The sequence below is a fragment of the Borostomias antarcticus genome (assembly GCF_949987555.1).
Source record: "Borostomias antarcticus genome assembly, chromosome: 14".
Taxonomy (NCBI): Eukaryota; Metazoa; Chordata; class Actinopteri; order Stomiiformes; family Stomiidae; genus Borostomias; species Borostomias antarcticus.
In genome coordinates, this window is record NC_140247.1 from 16,065,743 (window position 1) to 16,084,851 (window position 19,109).

At 45.7% G+C, this 19,109-nt stretch overlaps 1 protein-coding gene across 2 annotated transcripts in view; it reads right to left on the bottom strand.

The window, feature by feature from the left end:
* Window positions 1–952: 952 nt before the first annotated feature.
* Window positions 953–19,109, bottom strand: part of LOC311317780 (scavenger receptor cysteine-rich domain-containing protein DMBT1-like) — a 41,706-nt gene continuing 23,549 nt past the window's right edge. For both annotated transcript variants that reach the window (XM_084448894.1, XM_084448895.1), the window contains 19 exons: window positions 18,800–19,108; window positions 17,327–17,659; window positions 15,424–15,732; window positions 14,958–15,266; window positions 14,545–14,859; window positions 14,069–14,380; window positions 13,629–13,937; window positions 13,150–13,452; window positions 11,660–11,974; window positions 11,174–11,482; window positions 9,825–10,133; window positions 8,758–9,066; window positions 8,263–8,577; window positions 4,489–4,800; window positions 4,026–4,334; window positions 3,565–3,879; window positions 2,761–3,084; window positions 2,240–2,367; window positions 953–1,215 (listed from right to left, as the gene is read on the bottom strand). In XM_084448894.1, coding sequence (XP_084305020.1) covers window positions 1,165–1,215; window positions 2,240–2,367; window positions 2,761–3,084; window positions 3,565–3,879; window positions 4,026–4,334; window positions 4,489–4,800; window positions 8,263–8,577; window positions 8,758–9,066; window positions 9,825–10,133; window positions 11,174–11,482; window positions 11,660–11,974; window positions 13,150–13,452; window positions 13,629–13,937; window positions 14,069–14,380; window positions 14,545–14,859; window positions 14,958–15,266; window positions 15,424–15,732; window positions 17,327–17,659; window positions 18,800–19,108 — 5,495 coding nt within the window. In that variant the 3' untranslated portion in view covers window positions 953–1,164. The remainder of the gene's footprint in view (window positions 1,216–2,239; window positions 2,368–2,760; window positions 3,085–3,564; window positions 3,880–4,025; window positions 4,335–4,488; window positions 4,801–8,262; window positions 8,578–8,757; window positions 9,067–9,824; window positions 10,134–11,173; window positions 11,483–11,659; window positions 11,975–13,149; window positions 13,453–13,628; window positions 13,938–14,068; window positions 14,381–14,544; window positions 14,860–14,957; window positions 15,267–15,423; window positions 15,733–17,326; window positions 17,660–18,799; window position 19,109) is intronic.

Consider the following 19,109-nt stretch of genomic DNA (forward strand, 5'->3'; position numbering starts at 1 on the left):
TTTAGAAGTAACAATTAAGTAGGTATCCAGTCTATTTTGCAAAGTATAGTACTTGACAAACTGATCCATTTAGATAATAAGAAAACAGTAACAACATTTTAGTCTAATATTTTAGACTCGCCTATTATCAAACAGGTGATACCTCTCAGCATCTTGATCTTTGTGACAGACTGACTTTGCAGACAGATGAATGTCTGATAGGGCCGTTTCAGATAAAGCCTAAAACAAATATCCACTTCATTATGCAAACTAGACTTCGAGCCGCTGTGAACCCTGTGACACAGAGACAGAGTTGTGCGTCTCAGTCCTACTAACTGGCTACTGTGTTGTTTGCCATCAGCAGCATACAGATAGAGAAACACTAGCCTGGACTCAGATCACCCTCATTGCTTCATCACTCCTGTGGTCTGCTGGACTGGAGGACCTCCTCTCACTCTGTCCTGTCCAGCACAGCTTCAGTAGCAATGATGACTGGGACATAACTGGTCATATTAAGAAGCACTCTGTCCATGAAAAGATATGCGGGTGTAGAGTATATAACCTACAGCAGTGTTCATAGTATAGAGGCAGGAATAACATGGCCAATAGTCCAAATGATTGAGCTGGGCTGGAATAACATGGCCGGTCTCTATCATTAAGAGGAGAAAAACATTGACACGTGAAGAACTGAATGATCATAGTTTGTTACAGGCAATGGTTGCATACGAGCATCACGTAACTAACAGTTACTACTAGTGTAGAGAAATACACCACACCTTTAATCTGATGGATAGAAACAATGTCAACTATGCTCAGCATACAGTAGGGTTGGCTACACTATGAACACATGTAAGTGGGTATGGCATAAAAACGTAATGTATGTAATGGAAAATACTACTGTAATAGATAATCAGACTTGGGTCCAAGTACTATATCAAATTATTTCAAATAGCATAGTGTTTTGACCCAGGTATGTAGAGAATATTTTATTTTAGTCATACATTTATTTAGTAATTCAATTTATTTTCATGTGGATAAATGTCTTATAGGCATGAGAACGAAACAAAATTAAAATGAAGCAATTAAAAGACATGAATAAGCAACAAGACATTTAGGGAATTGTCATTTTCGTAGAAGTCATCATGATGATCGTCATGTCCATCCTCAATCACCAGCTCTTCCTCTTTATGGTGGGTTCTGCCTCATTGGTTCATGGTGGCTGAAAGGTTGAGGTCCCTGAAGGTGAATCGGAGAGAAACTAAATTACTTTAAAACACCCCTATTGACTAAAATCCTTCTCCTCTGCAGTCAGACAAGTTACTGTAAGATCAAGACAAAAGCATTCAAAGCCGTATGCTCAGACAGTAGAACTGGAAGACCCTGCCTACAGAGCCTAGGTTCCAGACATGGACTAAAGTGAGGGTATATTATACTTGGAAACACCACCACCTTGTGGGATGTGAGGGTACATTCAGCCTGCTTGAGCAATTTGTTGTTTTATGGCGCATTCCAGGCAACCCGTAACTCGTGTTTTTCCGACCTTCTACACATGAAAATGCACTGGAATGGCAGTCAAACCCGTAACTTCCCACCCGTGAACTCGTACCAGATCGATGTACTCCCAGTTGCGCTCTCTGACGTCACACAGCCCGATAAGCTAGATGGCAGCCCCCATGGGTATGGCGACAAAGATAACTTTAGGGCAACGTAAGGTAAATTTCTACATTGTAATCAAAATAATACAAACGATTATGCACTACAATCTGCTATGTGTATGTAATGATGCCCAAATATGTTGACAAGAGATAGCTAGTGCTAGCTAGCTAACATTAAGGTAAACCTGAACGTGACCATGCAAACGGCGAAAAGTCGATGATGTCAATAAATAAAATGTAACGTACGGTTTCTTAGCATAGCGAAATAGGCATACAATGTTTAGCTTGCTAGCTCTGACAATGTGGCAAATCTCAAGCTTTTCCCATATCGGCGTGTTTACGTTTATCCAGAATGCCACGCATTCAGACAGTGGAATGCTATGAAGTCGTGAGTCGTGACTTGAAGTCATAACTTACGGGCTCAAAATCCTATCTGGAACGCGGCATAAGCTCACACTCTCAAATAAGGTCATAGAAGATTGCCCCTTGTTGCTGATTGAATATCAGCATGCATGCACAGTCTCAATGGTTAAAGACACTTCATATTGATTGACTATCTTCACCATAGGTGTATATATATATATAATATAGTAATTATCACATACGTCTGGTCTTTGAGTCCATCCCGGTTGAAATGGTGACTTCATCACCCCAGTGTTGACGAAGTCCTCCTTGTGATCCTTGTCTTCCTCATTCGCTCCTCCCTGCCTGTTTCCATATTCTTCCATGGGATCTAAGGGGTTAATATGATACCAGCAGGTGTTCCATTAAGCTGAGAGACAAGCTGGCTATGACAGATAGAGAGAAAGACAGACGGATGGAAGGACAGACCGCCATCACAATCATCACTGGATACTGTAATGCTAACTACTGGTCCACTGGGTCAAATTAAATAAAATTAATTGAGTGCATTTCCATCTCAGCACACTTCAAAATACATTTGATAAAAATATAGCCAAAGCAACAATGAGATACAGAAGGAGCAAAGTAAAGATACATTAAACTGACTGCAGAATTTCAGAAGTTGTGAACACACCATCAGGCTTTAAGTAGGTCCTTTGAAATGAGCGGTCAGACCAGACTTAGTCAAGAAACCTAGGTAATATTCGACCAACAGTTTCCTCACCTCTAATTGTGATTGACAGCATCTTGGTGGAGTCAGAATAAATAGTCTCGGTGGAGACGTTGACTCCATAGACACAGCTGTAGCTGCCCTGGTGTGTATATTCTGCTAAAGGGAAGAGGAAGGAGGCAGAGTGTTTGATTGCCGGCTGGGTCTCAGTGCTGTTGGAGCCAGAGAAGGCCAGGGAGAAGAGGCCTCCAGGATACTGGGGGGTGATGGAGCAGGTGATGGAGAAGCTGTGACCCCTGGTGACCTCCGCACCCTCACTCCCCGTGAGCAGCCCTGCAGGAGGGGCATTCAGGAAGATGGCGGGCTGCAGCGGTCTCACTGGGGAGGAGAGGCACAATGAGAGCGCTCTGCAGCATGTCAACAGTCTGCCTTATGTGGCAACCCAGGGCCATCGATCCCCAAAATGGCCACCAGGAGCAGCCTACAGATTACAAAATGTCTGCCACCCTAGAACTACAGCTCCCAGGATGGTTTGGGGAGCTGAGTGCTTGCACCTGGCTGATCCTACACACCTGAGCTGAATGAGAAATCAGCCAGGGCTAAGCAAGAAGACTGTTAAAAACTCAAGCAGAAGAGCTGAGAGGGAGGAGAGAGCCTAATGTATGATTTGTGTTTGTTGGAAGCCTTACCTGACTGGTAAGTAATGTCTGGTTTAGTTTTCCTAGATGGATGGTTGACTAAATAGTCTTCTAATCATTAAAAACTTCCAAGATATGTAGTGGACAGAGTTGCAGTCTGGTTTAGCCTAAAAAGGGTAGAGATTATACATGTACAGTAATAAAACAGTCCATTTCTTACCAGAGCACACAACACCAGCATCCTCGCCATGGTGACAAGAATGTTCTCCAAATCCCCTGTGTGAGCACTGTGTCAGAGAGTTCTCTCTTCCATAACATGAAATGTAATCCAGCCATATCTGTCCATCACCCCGACCAAACTGGGCCTTTCCTGGGGCACTTTGAGCACTTCCACAGCCCAGCTGTCTACACACCACGCTGGCATCATCCATATCCCAGTAATCATCACACACGGTTCCCCACTCAAAGTTGTGATACACCTCAACTCTACCAGAGCAGCGATCATTCCCGTTGACTAGCCTGACTGTCCCTGGGTCTTGGGGGGGGGGAATCAATGTTATGCATAACAGCCTACTCATACAATCTTTATTAGTGTGATATGACGATTTTTTATAACTATCTGTGTTAACACTTTATAAAGTCACAAAGAGTCATACAATGATGAAACAGTAAATTTCTTACCTGAACAGACAACACCAGCATTGTTGCCATGACCACAATCATGTGATCCAAATCCCCTGTGTGAGCACTGTGTCAGAGAGCTCTCATTTCCAGAACATGCAACATCATCCAGAAAGATCTGTCCATCACCCCGACCAAAATGAGCACTTCCTGGGGCACTTTGAGCACTTCCACAGCCCAGTTCTCTACACACCACACTGGCATCATCCATGTCCCAGCCATCATCACACACTGTTCCCCACTGAGAGTTGTGATACACCTCAACTCTACCAGAGCAATAACCGTTCCCGTTGATCAGCCTGACTGGGCCTTGGGTAAAAAGACAACAGGAAAGTCAAGGTAATGCATATAGCAGCCTACTCATATAGTCAATAAGGATAGAGATTTTGTTTAACAATCTCTAGTGTTAACACCTCATAAAGTCACAAAGAGTGATACAATGATAAAAGAGTCAGTTTCTTACCAGAGCAGACAACACCAGCATACTTGTCATGACCACAATTATGTTTTCCAAATCCCCCGTGTGAGCACTGTGTCAGAGAGCTCTCATTTCCAGAACATGTAACATCATCCAGCCAGACCTTGCCTTCATGCTCACCAAAACGGGCATTTCCTGGGGCACTCTGAGCATTTCCACAGCCCGGCAGCTCTCTACACACCACACTGGCATCATCCATGTCCCAGTTATTATCACACACTGATCCCCACTGTCCTTCATAGAAGACCTCAACTCTACCAGAGCAACGACCATTCCCATTGACCAGCCTGAGTGGGCCTTGGGTAAAAAGACCATAGTTAAGTCAAGGTTATGCATATGACATAGCAGCCTACTCATACAGTCCATTTAAAGATAATGTTATACAAGGACTTTGTGTAACTCTCTCTCTCTCTAGTGTTAATGTTGTGGCTAAAACAAGTTTCATCCTTTGAAGTCACAAAGAGAGATAATGAGTGTCACGCCCTGCTCCCAGTGACTTTTGTGTTTTGTGTCTGCGCCCCCTGTCTCATCCCGCCGTAGTCCCACTTCCCCAGCCCTAGTCCTAGTTCCTGAGTCACAGTTCCCCAGCCGTAGTCTTAGTTCCCGACTCACAGTTCTCCAGCCATAGTCCAAATTCCCCAGTTCCAATCCCAGTTCCCCAGTACCACTACTCCTAGTTGGCCAGCTCCATTCCCAGTTCCCCAGCCCTAGTTCTAGTTCCCCAGTCCCAGTCCCCCAGCTCCAGTCCCAGTTCTCCAGCCTGATGAATCTCGTTGTCTTTTATTATTGTCCTTGATTAGCTCTGCATTGTGTTTTTTGTTTCCAATAAAAGACGGCCCCAATCTCACACAATACCACACAGTCCAGTGTCTCCTTTTCAGGTGTATTCGAATCTCTCCAACACGGGATTTGAGTCTCAAGCAAAAGCGGTTTATTCCAGAAGGTATAACATACAAAAGACGATGGCATGCCTAATGTACAGTTGACCTCTCTGTATGCTGTCTGGACCCAAATCAAAGCATTGGTCTCGTTGCAACGTTCTTATGTGGTTTGAGTGTCCCCCCTCCCTCGTCTCTTCTCCGATAAGACTGTCTCTGGTCTCTTCTGTGGCCTTGTTTTGACACGTTAACCTACGCCGCCTCGGCGCCCAGGCCTTTATCTCTAACCACAACAATGGTGTTTGGCCCAGAGTGTACCAGCCATGGAATGTCTTTATCTCATAAGTCTATGGAAGAGGGACACCGTTGCTTACCGAAAACTCAAGCCGACAGCCATACTCAGAGGTCAATCATCATAATTAGGAAATAGCTAACAGGATCATATTAAAATGCATTTCTCTGAAAATCAACAATATTCAACAAGCCCCAAAGGTCTTTTCCACTAAAGGACATTAAAGCCTGACTCATCAGAAAGAAGAGGGTCTTCATGACAAGAGATAGCAAGGAGACCAGGTCATTCTAGAAGGAGCTTAAGAGGGAGTTGAGAAAGAACCGTTAAAGGTAGAGGCTGAACACTACGTGAACACTGAGGTGCTGAGGTCACCATAACAACCAGGATGGACTCAGACGTATGTGAAAATCATGGAAGGTTCTTCCTCTCATGGAGGCACCTGGCTCAAACCGTGCATGCACCCCCACACAGACATACCCACCCCTGCAAGCTCAAAGGGCAGCCCAACGCCCCCTCCCCCCTCCACACCCCTCACCCCCACCAGTCCATGCATCACAAAGAGCCAGGTTAGGAGAGAGCTTAGAAAGCTTAAAATCAGCAAGGCACCAGGCCCAGCCAACATCAGCCCCAGGGTGCTTAAAGAATGTGCGGGACAGCTGGCGGGAGTGTTCCAACACCTATTCAACCTCTCTTTCTGAGGCGGAAGAAGGTGCCACAGCTGTGGAAGACTTCCTGCATTGTGTCCGTACCCCAAAATGCACGCCCCAGTGTTGTCAATGACTACAGGCCTGTGGCATTGACATTACAGGTCATGGGAGTTGTAGGTGTATTAACATGACAATCGTTTTTAACTAAATTATTAATATATGAATTTACCAATTCCCAATTGGCTCTTACAAGAGTCTTTGAAAGACTGGTTTTGCGGCGCCTTAGGCCCATGGTGAATCTTCCTGGACCCACTACAGTTCGCGTACCAGGCCCGAATCAGCGTGGATGATGCCATCATCTACCTGCTCCACAGAGTCTTCTCACATCTGGAGGGGCCAGGAAGCTCAGTAAGAGTCATGTTCTTTGACTTTTCCAGAAGCTTCCAGTTATGCAGGTAGACCACAACTTGGTGGCCTGGATCACAGACTACCTCCCCGGCAGTCCACACTATGTCCGTCTGGTTTGGGCCGTCAAAAGAAAGGCTACTCAAAACTCAGAGCGAGTCGGATTCTGCCAGCTAGTCGGAATTCTGTTTAATTGTGCAGGATAAAAACAACTGCACATTTTTTGACTGTTAATTACAAATAAATTTACAGACCTGTGTGAATTTCATCCCATAGTACTGTAGGCTGTGTGGTTTTTTTTAGTTTCTGTGTACAGTCTAACATGACCAATGCATCATCAGTTATACAGTAGACACACCTTCAAGCAGGATTGCCTTGTTGTAATGGGAATGTAAACGTGCCGAGTCAGACTGGGCCAAGCCAGGCCATGTACAGTATATGGAAAACAGCTGTCAGCCCCAGTCCTAGTTCCCCAGTCAAAATTCCCCAGCTACGGCCCCAGTCCTAGTTCCCCAGTCCCAGTTCTCAGCCCCAGTCCTAGTTCCCCAGTCCCAATTCTCCAGGGCCCACCCCAGTTCCCCCATTACCATCCCTAATCCCCCAGTTCCAGCCCTAGTCCCAGTTCCCCAGCTACGGCCCCAGTCCTACAGTAGTTCCCCAGTCCTAGTTCTCAGCCCCAGTCCTAGTTCCCCAGTCCCAATTCCCCACGGCCCACCCCAGGTCCCCCATTACCATCCCTAATCCCCCAGTTCCAGCCCTAGTCCCAGTTCCCCAGCTATGGCCCCAAATCTAGTTCCCCAGTCCCAGTTCTCAGCCCCAGTCCTAGTTCCCCAGTCCCAGTTCTCAGCCCCAGTCCTAGTTCCCCAGTTTCAATTTCCCAGCGCCCGCCCCAGTTCCCCAGTTACCATCCCTAATCCCCCAGTTCCGGCCCTAGTCTCAGTTCCCCAGTCCCAGTTCCCAGCCCTAGTCCTAGTTCCCCAGTCCCAGTTCCCCAGCTACGGCTCCAGTCATAGTTCCCCAGTCACAGTTCCCTGGCTCCAGTCCTAGTTGCTTTCCCCTCCACTTCTGTCTTCCTGTTGAGTCTGTGTTTTCTATGTTTTGTTTCAGTTAACCCTTCATGGGGGGGGGGGGGGTAAATAGGCCATATCTCGACCTGGGAAGATCACAGAGACGCAGGGTTTCCACTGGCATAAGGCTCAAATGCAGCAATATCAAACAGGTCCTGCTTGCACACGTGTGTGCACAGAGACGCAAAATGCATTAATGGGAGTTCTCATCGGAGGTCTGTGTAGTTGTCTATGTCATGTCGGTCATGCGCTGGAACTTTGTGGATTCTGTCCTTGCGTTTGTTCACTGTGGATATTGCAACTCTGGGGATTCTCCTTTTGTTTTGTACACTTTTGGACTTGTCATGCCTGGGACCTTCTGATAATTTCTTTGTTTTTTTGGTGGGGAATTAAACTCTCAATGGTCTAAGCCTGCCTTGTTTGGTTCCTACTCCTGCAAAACCTTGACAATGAGACAGTCAGTATCTTACCTGAGCAGACAACACCAGCATCCTCGCCAACACCACAATAATGCCTTCCAAGTCCATTGTGTGGGCATTGTGTGAGATAGCGCTCCTTTCCAGAACATGCAACATCATCCAGCCAGATCCTTCCATCACCCCGACCAAAGTGGGCATTTCCTGGGGCACTTAGAGCACTTCCACAGCCCAGCTGTCTACACACAACATCAGCATCTCTAATCTCCCAGTAATCATCACACACTGATCCCCACTGAGAGTCGTAATACAGCTCAACTCTACCAGAGCAACCATCAGTCCCATTGACCAGCCTGACTGGGTCTGAACCTTGGGTAAAAACACAATACAACCGTCAAGGTTAGGCATGTATGGTTATGCATATGATATAGCAGCCTAATCATACTGTCAAGGTTAGTGTAATATAAGGACTTTTTGTAACCATATCTAGTCGTAACACCTCATAAAGTCAAAGAGTGATACAATGTTAAAACAGAGACAGTTTCTTACCAGAGCAGATTACACCAACATCCTGGTGATGACGACAATTATGTATTCCAAATCCCCTGTGTGGGCACTGTGTCAGAGAGCTCTCATTCCCAAAACATCTAACATCATCCAAAAATATTTGTCCACGACCCCGACCAAAATGAGCATATGTACTTATAGCACTTCCACAGTCCATTTCTCTACACACCACTTTGGCATCAGGCAGGCCCCAGTCATCATAACACACTGTTCCCCACTCAAAGTTGTGATACACCTCAACTCTACCTGAGCAACGACCATACCCGTTGACCAGCCTGACTGGGTGTGGGCCTTGGATAAAAAGACAATAGGAAAGTCAAGGTTATGCATAGGATATAGCAGCCTACTCGATTCCTGGCAGACTAAAATGTGTTGTAAGAGAAAAAAATCTATCTTAATCTGAAAATATCAGACGAAATACAAGGTATACTCACTCCTAAAATGATCTGAGGGCTCCCTATCCCAAGCCATGAGTTCACAGCACTTATAATCTGACAACTGACTGACTGACAAGCGGAGCGAAAGTGAAGAGTACCCAGGCCAGTGAAAGTGATGATGCAAAATCATTTTAAAATAAAAAAAAAACAGTAACTAAAATGAATTGTGATTTATTTTAATGGTGGGCACAAAATGGTTGCATTATTTTAACAAGAAAGACCAAGAAGAAATGTTGATGATAGATGTGCCAGGGTTGAGCTCCGGCTGATGACATTTGGAAACCTATAGCCCTTGCCTTATTTAACCCCTGAGTGTACGGGGTAATAGTTAGAGGATTATGCCACTCCACTAGGCCTTAGATATAGTAGGTTGGGCTAGTAGTGGTGTAGTGTAATACTTAAATTCCCCCCCAAAAAACGGATGCACACGTTTGTGGGATATTTTGACCAATCGAGGGTACATCTACAGTATGTTGTCCTCAAAATCTGCAGTCGGAGGCATCTCAGCAAGCAGCATTTTTTGTAAATATTCGATTAGAGATTTGGGACATGACATGATGCCTCCATGCCTCGGAATAGCCGTTTGGGACACAGTCATAGTCAGCTTCTTACCAGAGCAGACAACACCAGCATCTTTGTCATGACTACAGTTATGTGATCCAAATCCTCTGTGTGAGCACTGTGTCAGAGAGCTCTCATTTCCAGAACATGCAACATCATCCAGCCAGATCTGTCCATCACTCTGACCAAACAGAGCATTTCCTGGGGCACTTTGAGCACTTCCACAGCCCAGCTGTCTACACACCACATTGGCATCATCCATGCCCCAGTCATCATCACACACTGATCCCCACTGAGAGTTGTAATAGACCTCAACTCTACCAGAGCAACGGCCAGTCCCGTTGACCAGCTTGACTGTGTCTTGGGTAAAAAAGACAATAGAAAAGTCAAGGTTATGCATATGATATAGCAGCCTACTCCTATTGTCCATATAAGGATAGTGCAAGATAAGGACTTTGTGCAACCAAAAGTGTTAGGGTTTGAGGCTGGTACGTGGAGGTAGGCAGCACAGGTTCAAAGAATAAAGTTTTAATATAAAACAAAAACAAGGAACACCGGGAGGAAACACACTAAAATTGACAATGAACCGACAGAGAACAAAGGAAACAGGAGGGCATATACTCTGGGAGAACAATCAAGGAACAACGTACAGGTGTGCAACAAGACATCGCGAGACAGATGCAGACAATCCAGGACAAGGAGGGATACCAACAAGACACCAACACAAGGACAGAGGAACAAGGACACAAGGGAAGCGAACAGGGAACGAGGCTGGGACAGAGAATGTTACAGGGCAGAACACTAGAGGGGGGAGCTAGAGGGCCAGGAGAGGAGGGACTGGAGTGAAGTGGGACTAGTGAGGGACCCGTGTCTAGAGCTGGGGCTGGGAGGACACAAACCAACATAGAAGACAAGACAACGAACACAAGGCGAAACACATGGAGGCAGAACAAAACAGGTGAAGACGTGAGCAACGTGCTAAGGTCTCTAGGGGTATTGCAGGGGCAGTCACTGGGAGGGTAGGTGCTCAGGGTTCAGGAGGGTCCAGGGGGCACAGGAACTGAGGGTCGGGAATCCAGGCCGGGAACAGGAGGTGAGCAGAGCGAACCAGGGGTCTGGGGCAGGGGCGAGGGTCTGAAACGGGAGCAGGTGGCGAGCAGGGCAAAACAGGGGTCCTGGGGAAGGGCAAGGGTCTGGACCTGAAGCGAGCAGAATGAACCAGGGGTCTGGGGCGAGGGTCTGGACTGGTAGAAAGGAGCGAGCAGAGTGGACCAGGGGTAAGGGTGAACCAGGGGTCTGGGCCAGGGGCCAGGGTCCAGTCTGGGAGCAGAGGGCGGGCCAGGGCGGACCCGGCCCGAACCATAACAAAAAGAGATACAATAAGACAGTCAGTTTCTTACCTGAGCAGACAACACCAGCATCCTCGCGATGACCAACCATATTTGATCCAAATCCCTTGAACAAGCACTGTGTCAGATAGCTCTCATTTCCAGAACATCTAACATCAGCCAGCCAGACCTCTCCACCACCCTGACCAAACCAGGCCCATCCAGGGGCACTTTCAGCAATTCCACAGTCCAGCTCTCTACACACCACACTGGCATCATTCATGTCCCAGAACTCACTAAGCACTGTTCCCCACTGGCCTTCATAGAAGACCTCCACTCTACCAGAGCAACGACCATTCCCGTTGACCAGCATGACTGGGTCTTGGATAGAAAGACAATAGGAAAGTCAAGGTTATGCATATGACATACTGTAGCAGCCTACTCATACAGTCTTTATAAGAATACTGTAATATGATGAATGTGTGTATTCATCTCTAGTGGTAACACTTTATAAAGTCACAAAGAGTGATTCAATGATAAACAGAGTCAGTTTCTTACCAGAGCAGACAACACCAGCATCTTCGCCATGAGTACAATTATGTATTCCAAATCCCCTGTGTGAGCACTGTGTCAAAGAGATCTCATTTCCAGAACATGCAACATCATCCATCCAGATCTCTCCATCACCCTGACCAAACTGGGCATTTCCTGGGGCACTTTGAGCACGTCCACAGCCCAGCTGTCTACACACCACCCTGGCATCATTCATGTCCCAATTATCATCACACACTGTTCCCCACTGAGAGTTGTAATACACCTCAACTCTACCAGAGCAGCGACCATTCCCGTTGACCAGCCTGACTGGGTCTGGGCCTTGGGTAAAAAGACAATAGGAAAGTCAAGGTTATGCATAGGATATAGCAGCCTACTCATACTGTATGAGCCCTTGGTGTAACCGTCTCTAGTGTTAATGTAACCGGTGGGTTTAGTCAGGTCCAGTCATGCCCACTTAAGCTGTCACTCCTGTTAGCTAATGCCACAGTCTTCCACATTATCTCCCCAACTTTCTAGCCTACTTGTCAAAGTGTGTTCTTCTTTCTCCCCACCTTTCAGCTGCTGTCTCCACTGATTGCTTCACAGTTGCTTTCTGGTTCGAGACAGACATCTTGGTGTGCGTGCGGTGCTAGTAGAAACTACGACGTTGAGAGCGCTAGTCTGGCTGGTTGGCCGCAAGAGTATACGCAGGTGTTGGTACGGCCAAGAGAAGAGACTGTACTGCTGAACATTGCCACTGCTGCTTTGTCTAGGTTATAATTGACACAGCAAACAACTTGTTTATATTTATATGGTTTTACTGGTTCAATCCCAGGCCCTGCTGGTATTAATCTATAAGTTGAGCACTGTTATTGTACTGAGAGTTGGCCTAACGTCTTTAGTAGGTTACAGTGGACACATCCATTTTTAGGTTCCAGGAGCACTATAGCAGAAGGATGGTGTGGTTTTTCATATTTGCATGTGTTTTAATTTGGTGTGTTTTCCTTATTTTGTTTGCTATTTATTGATTCAGTTAACCATTACCTAATCATTAGTTACTCTTTTGCGTACCGTATTGTAAAGTAAGACATCGTATAGAGTAGTTAACAGCTAGTCCTCATTACCTAACCATTACCTAATCATTAGTTACTCTCTGTGTTGGACTGTTATAACAGTCCCTCTTGGTTTGTATGCACCCAGCAGGTCTTGGGTTTTTAAAGATTGTGCTTCTCCATAAGAAAGACCTACTGATGAAACTGTGAATAAATCAGATCTTATATTTTGTTAAGAGCCCTTGTCTCTGACTTACTTGTGGACTGTCTGCACTAAGGGAAACTCTTGGTTTTAACGGTACACTAAGCCCCTCAGCCTATACACTTTAAAACATGTATTATTTAGGTGAAAGTCCTAAGCTGGCATTTTTATTTAGATTTTATCTTAAGGGCTCTGTAGGCCTGGTTACATTAACACCTTGTGAAGTCACACAATGACACTGTGATAAGAGAGTTTCTTACCTGAACAGACAACACCAGCATGATCATAATGACGACAACGATGTGATCCACGGTGTGAGCACTGTGTCAGAGAGATTTCATTTCCAGAACATTGAATATCATCCATCCAGACCTCACCATCACTGTGACCAAAATGAGCATTTCCAGGCGCACTTTGAGCACTTCCACAGCCCAACTCTTTACACACCACACTAGCTTCTCTCATGTCCCAGCCACCATCACACACTGATCCCCACTCAGAGTTGTAATACACCTCAACTCTACCAGAGCAACGACCATTCCCGTTGACCAGCCTGACTGGGCCTTGGGTAAAAATACAATGGGAAAGTTAAGGTTATGAATATTATATAGCAGCCTACTCATACAGTCCAAATAAGGATAATGTGATATACGGACTTTGTGTACTGTATGCATCTCTAGCGGTAACATCTTATAGAGTCACAATGAGAGATACAATGATGTAACAGTCAGTTTCTTACCAGAGCAGACAACACCAGCATCCTTGCTATGACTACAATCATGCTTTCCAAATCCCCTGTGTGAGCACTGTCTCAGAGAGCTCTCATTTCCAGAACATGCAACATCATCCAGCCAGATCTGTCCATCACCCTGACCAAACTGGGCATTTCCTGGGGCACTTTGAGCACTTCCACAGCCCAGCTCTCTACACACCACACTGGCATCATCCATGTCCCAGTCATCATCACACACTGTTCCCCACTGAGAGTTGTAATACATCTCAACTCTACCAGAGCAACGACCAGTCCCATTCACCAGTTTGACTGGGTCTTTGATAAAAATACAATAGGAAAGGCAAGGTTATGCATATGATATAGCAGCCTACTCATAGTCTTAATAAGGATAGTGTAATGGATTTTGTGTTGCCAAGAGAGATACAATGACAGAGTATGTTTCTTACCAGAGCAGACAACACCAGCATCTGAATAATGATCACAATTATTTGATCCATATCCCTTGCTTGATGAGCACTGTGTCAGATAGCTCTCATTTCCAGAACATACAACTTTATTCAGCCAGATCTGTCCCCTACCCTCACCAAACTTGTTAATTCCTGTGGCACGTTGAGCACTTCCACAGCCCAGTTCTCTACACACCACACTGGCATCATTCATGTCCCAGAAAACACTACACACTGTTCCCCACTGTCCTTCATAGAATATCTCCACTCTACCAGAGCAACGGCCATTCCCGTTGACCAGCATGACTGGATCTTGGGTAAAAAGACAATAGGAAAGTCAAGGTTATGCATATGATAAGCAGCCTAGTCTTTATAAGAATAGTGTAATATATGGACTTTGTGTATCCATCCATCCATCTCTAGTCTCTTTCTAACGGCACAAAGTGATTCAATAATAAACAGAGTCAGTTTCTTACCAGAGCAGACAACACCAGCATCTTTGCCATGAGTACAATTATTTATTCCAAATCCCCTGTGTGAGCACTGTGTCAGATAGATTTCATTTCCAGAACATGCAACATCATCCATCCAGATCTGTCCATCACCTTGACCAAAATGGGCATTTCCTGGGGCACTTTGAGCACTTCCACAGCCCAGCTGTCTACACACCACACTGGCATCATCCATGTCCCAGTAATCATGACACACTGTTCCCCACTGAGAGTTGTGATACACCTCAACTCTACCAGAGCAACGACCATTCCCGTTGACTAGCCTGACTGGGTCTGGGCCTTGGGTAAAAAGACAATAGGAAATTCAAGGTTATGCATAGCATATAGCAGCCTACTCATCTCACAAAATCAGATACAATGATAAGTCAGTTTCTTACCTGAGCAGACAACACCAGCATCATCACCATGACCACATTTATGTTTTCCAAATCCCATGTGTGAGCACTGTGTCAGATAGATCTCTCTTCCAGAACATTGAACTTCATTCAGCCAGATCTGTCCATTACCCTGACCAAAATGAGCTTTTCCTGGAGCACTTTGAGCACTTCCACAGCCAAGCTGTCTACACACCACACTGGCATCAACCATGTCCCAGTATTTATCACACACTGTTCCCCACTCAGAGTTGCGATACACCTCAACTCTACCAGAGCAACGCCCATTCCCGTTGACCAGCCTGACTGGGCCTTGGGTAAAGAGACACCATGAAAGTCAAGGTTATGAATATTATATAGCAGCCTACTCAGACCAAATAAATATAATATAAGGACTTTGTGCATCCATGTCTTGTGGTAATACCATATAGTCAGGAGAGATACAATGATGTAACAGTCAGTTTCCTACCTGAACAGACAACACCTGCATCATTACTATGACTACAATTATGTTTTCCAAATCCACTGTGTGAGCACTGTGTCAGAGAGCTCTCATTTCCAGAACATGTTACATCATCCAACCAGATCCTTCCACCACCCGGACCAAACTGGGCATTTCCTGGGGCACTTTCAGCATTTCCACAGTCCAGCTGTCTACACACCACACTGGCATCATTCATGTCCCAGTTATCATCACACACTGTTCCCCACTGAGAGTTGTAATGCGCCTCCACTCTACCAGAGCAATGACCAGTCCCGTTGACCAGCCTGACTGGGCCTTGGGTACAAAGACAATAGGAATGTCTAGGTTATGCATATAATGCTGCTGCAGCCTACTCAGTGTGTATAAGGATAATGTAATATAAGGACTTTGTTTAACCATTTGTGGTGAAAGTCACAAAAAGAAATACAGTGATAAATGTCACAATCTTCCTGTGACTTTTGTGTTTCGTGTCTCCACCCCATGTGTCATCCTGCTTTAGTCCCAATCTCAGTTCTGCATTCCAGGTCCTAATTCACCTGTCCCAGTTCCCCAGCCCTTGTTCTAGTCCCCCAGTCCCAGTTCCCTGGCTCCAGTCCTAGTCCCTTTCCCCTCTTCCCATGCAAGGTCTGGGTTATGTGGCGAGCGTGACGCGGCGGGGGGTAGCAAAAAAACACCCCCCCTTATAGCGAGAGGCCCTTTCCCGTTTTCGGCCTCCCGTAGAGAACGAACGGGCTCGGGAGAGAGAGAGTCACGGGCCCGCGAGTGTCGACGTCAACTCGTGTGCGAGTCCCGCGTTAAACGTTGTTCGAACGTCGTAAATCGAAGTTGAGGCAACAGAACAAACGTGCAAATGGCACTACGATGCTTGCGCAAAGAGCCTTTTTTGTAATACAAATTAAACGTAACCGATGGAAGTGTAGACAACGTTGTAGGAACGGGTGTATACATCGTTGCAGCAACGCCGTTAGACGTGTTTTTGGCCCGATCTCGGCCGTATGTCGGCGAGAGCGGCTTAGAGAGGAGGCCGGAGGTAGAGATAGAAGAAATTCCTATCTCAAAAAATTAGCATATCTTCTGGACAGCAGTCAGGTCGGCAGTCTTAAATAAAGAAATGTTGTTACAACATATCACTGCCTATCTGCCTGTGTAACGGTACATTCAAAGCACACTTGTAGTACAAATGTATTATACTACCAGCATACTCAAAATATATTTAATAGGCCTTACTATTAAATTCATAGTAGTGTAGAAGTGCATTTTTAATATACTAATTCGTTGATTCAGATGATTAGGTTAATAGCTCGTTGCTCCCTAGCATCCTAGCGTCACAGGCCGGCCTGTGACCCAGCAACGTATCCAGTTTGTCAAACCACTTGCTGGTCAGAGTTGCTTCTGTTGTTGTGAACTTGAACTTGAGGACCTTGATTGTTTTATAATATTTAAACATGGCGGTTGAAATCTTCCGCAGCGAGTCCTCGACCACAGTCAACCAATCCGAAATGTTCAGCGCTGTAACCCCACCCCAAAAGTCCCTGCTCCTCAGAAAAGTACTACCCTAGTGAGTTCCTACAAAAGTTCCTAGTTCCTGGGGAAAGTTCCTGTGGTCGAAAAGGCCTTTAGGTCATGTCTCCATCATGCACTAGTACGTTGTGGATTTTGTACTCCTGGTGTTTGTTCCCTCTGGATATGGCAACCCAGATGATTATCCTTCTTTTTGTTTTGGACACATTTGGACGTTTGGACGTGCCTTTCATGCCCGAGACCTTCTGGTAATTTCTCTGTTTTTTTGGGGTGGACTAATTCTCAATGGTCTAAGCCTGCCTTGTTTGTCGGCATACGGGTCCTACTCCTGCAAAACCTTGGCAATGAGACAGAGTTAGTTTCTTACCTGAGCAGACAACGCTAGCATCCTTGTAATGAAAACAATAATCTTTATATCGAAATCCACTGTGTGAGCACTGTGTCAGATAGCTCTCATTTCCAGAACATTTGACAACATTCATCCAGGCCGGCCCATCACCCTGACCAAAATGGGCAAATCCTGGGGCAAGTTGAGCAGTTCCACAGCCCAGTTGTCTACACACCACACTGGCATCATTCATGTCCCAGTCATCATGACACACTGTTCCCCACTGAGAGTTGTGATACACCTCAACTCTACCAGAGCAACGGCCACTCCCATTGACCCATTTAGAATCCCCGTCGACCAGCCTGACCTGGACTGTCAGGCAAACAGAGAAGGGAAATTATTCATCAAGTGTTTTAGCAATGGAAGATCAGCAGTAGCCTCATTAACCGATCCTGAACTGATGGCTTAGATTCTGTCTTGCTACACAATTCATGACCTGTGTAGCAAATAAGAATCAGAAACGTTTATTGTCATGTAGTTTGAAAAACATACTAGTAATTTGTTTTGGTCGATGGTGCCTAACATGGAGACAACAACGGACAGGGTGCAGGGACAAGACGGGACGGTGCAGAGACAGGACAGTGCAAATAGAGAGCAGTACAAATCAAAATGTATGGTAAGGTTGCAAGAGAAGGATGGTGTTAGGAAGCTAGATCAATACTGTTCTATCTATTTTAGTAGAATTTCTAGTTCAATCTAGTTACTAGAATGTAGATTTCCCCAAGAAAATGTAATGTGAGCTGCCTCTTATACTAACACGCATATCACAAAGCCATTCACAGACAGTGTTACGGCTCAGGCCCTGCCTGTTGCCTCATTGGGTCGTCCACAGACGGGCCTCCCATCTTTGTCTCTAATTATCCCGCTCCTCCATACACCTGGCGATCTCATTGGTGGTCTCTCTCTATAAGTCATAACGTGCACGTCAGTATTAAAGATCTGTTCGGAAAGAGGTCAAGGGTGAGTGGGAAGATAGCAGCAAGGAGAATGAGGCTGGCTGGACACTGCTACAGATACTGTGAGATTCCGGCCAGCAAGCTGGTGTTATGGGAGCCATCTCCATGGTGCGGACGCAAGCCACGAGGACGTCCTACCAAAACATTTGTGGACATAATTAAGATGGATGCGGAAGTGGAGACCAATGCCAGGTGTATGGAGGACTGGGATAACTGGAGACAAAGATGGGTGGCCCGTCTGTGGATGACCCCATGATGGTAGCCGAGGTTGTGCTATTGTTTTGGTCTAAAACCAGACTGATGTGGGCTCAACACAGACTGCATAGAGAAAAATGGTTTGGGTTGATTATTAATGATCCCATTATTTTTGCAATGCAGTAGTTTTGAGATAGGATAATAATTATTTAGATCACTTTTATCCCCACCTTTATGTAGTGAAATTACATGAGCAATTTTCAGATACTAGCATACAATGACAAGACAGACAGTTTCTTACATGAGCAGACAACACCAGCATCCTTGTGATGACCACAATTATGTGATTGAAGTCCCATGTGTGAGCAGTGTGTCAGAGAGCTCTCATTTCCAGAACATGTAACATTATCCATCCAGATCTTTCCACCACCTTGACCAAAGTGGGCTTTTCCTGGGGCACTTCGAGCAATTCCACAGTCCAGCTGTCTACACACCACACTGGCATCATCCATGTCCCAGTCATCATCACACACTGTTCCCCACTGAGAGTTGTAATACACCTCCACTCTACCAGAGCAACGATCAGTCCCGTTGACCAGCCTGACTGGGCC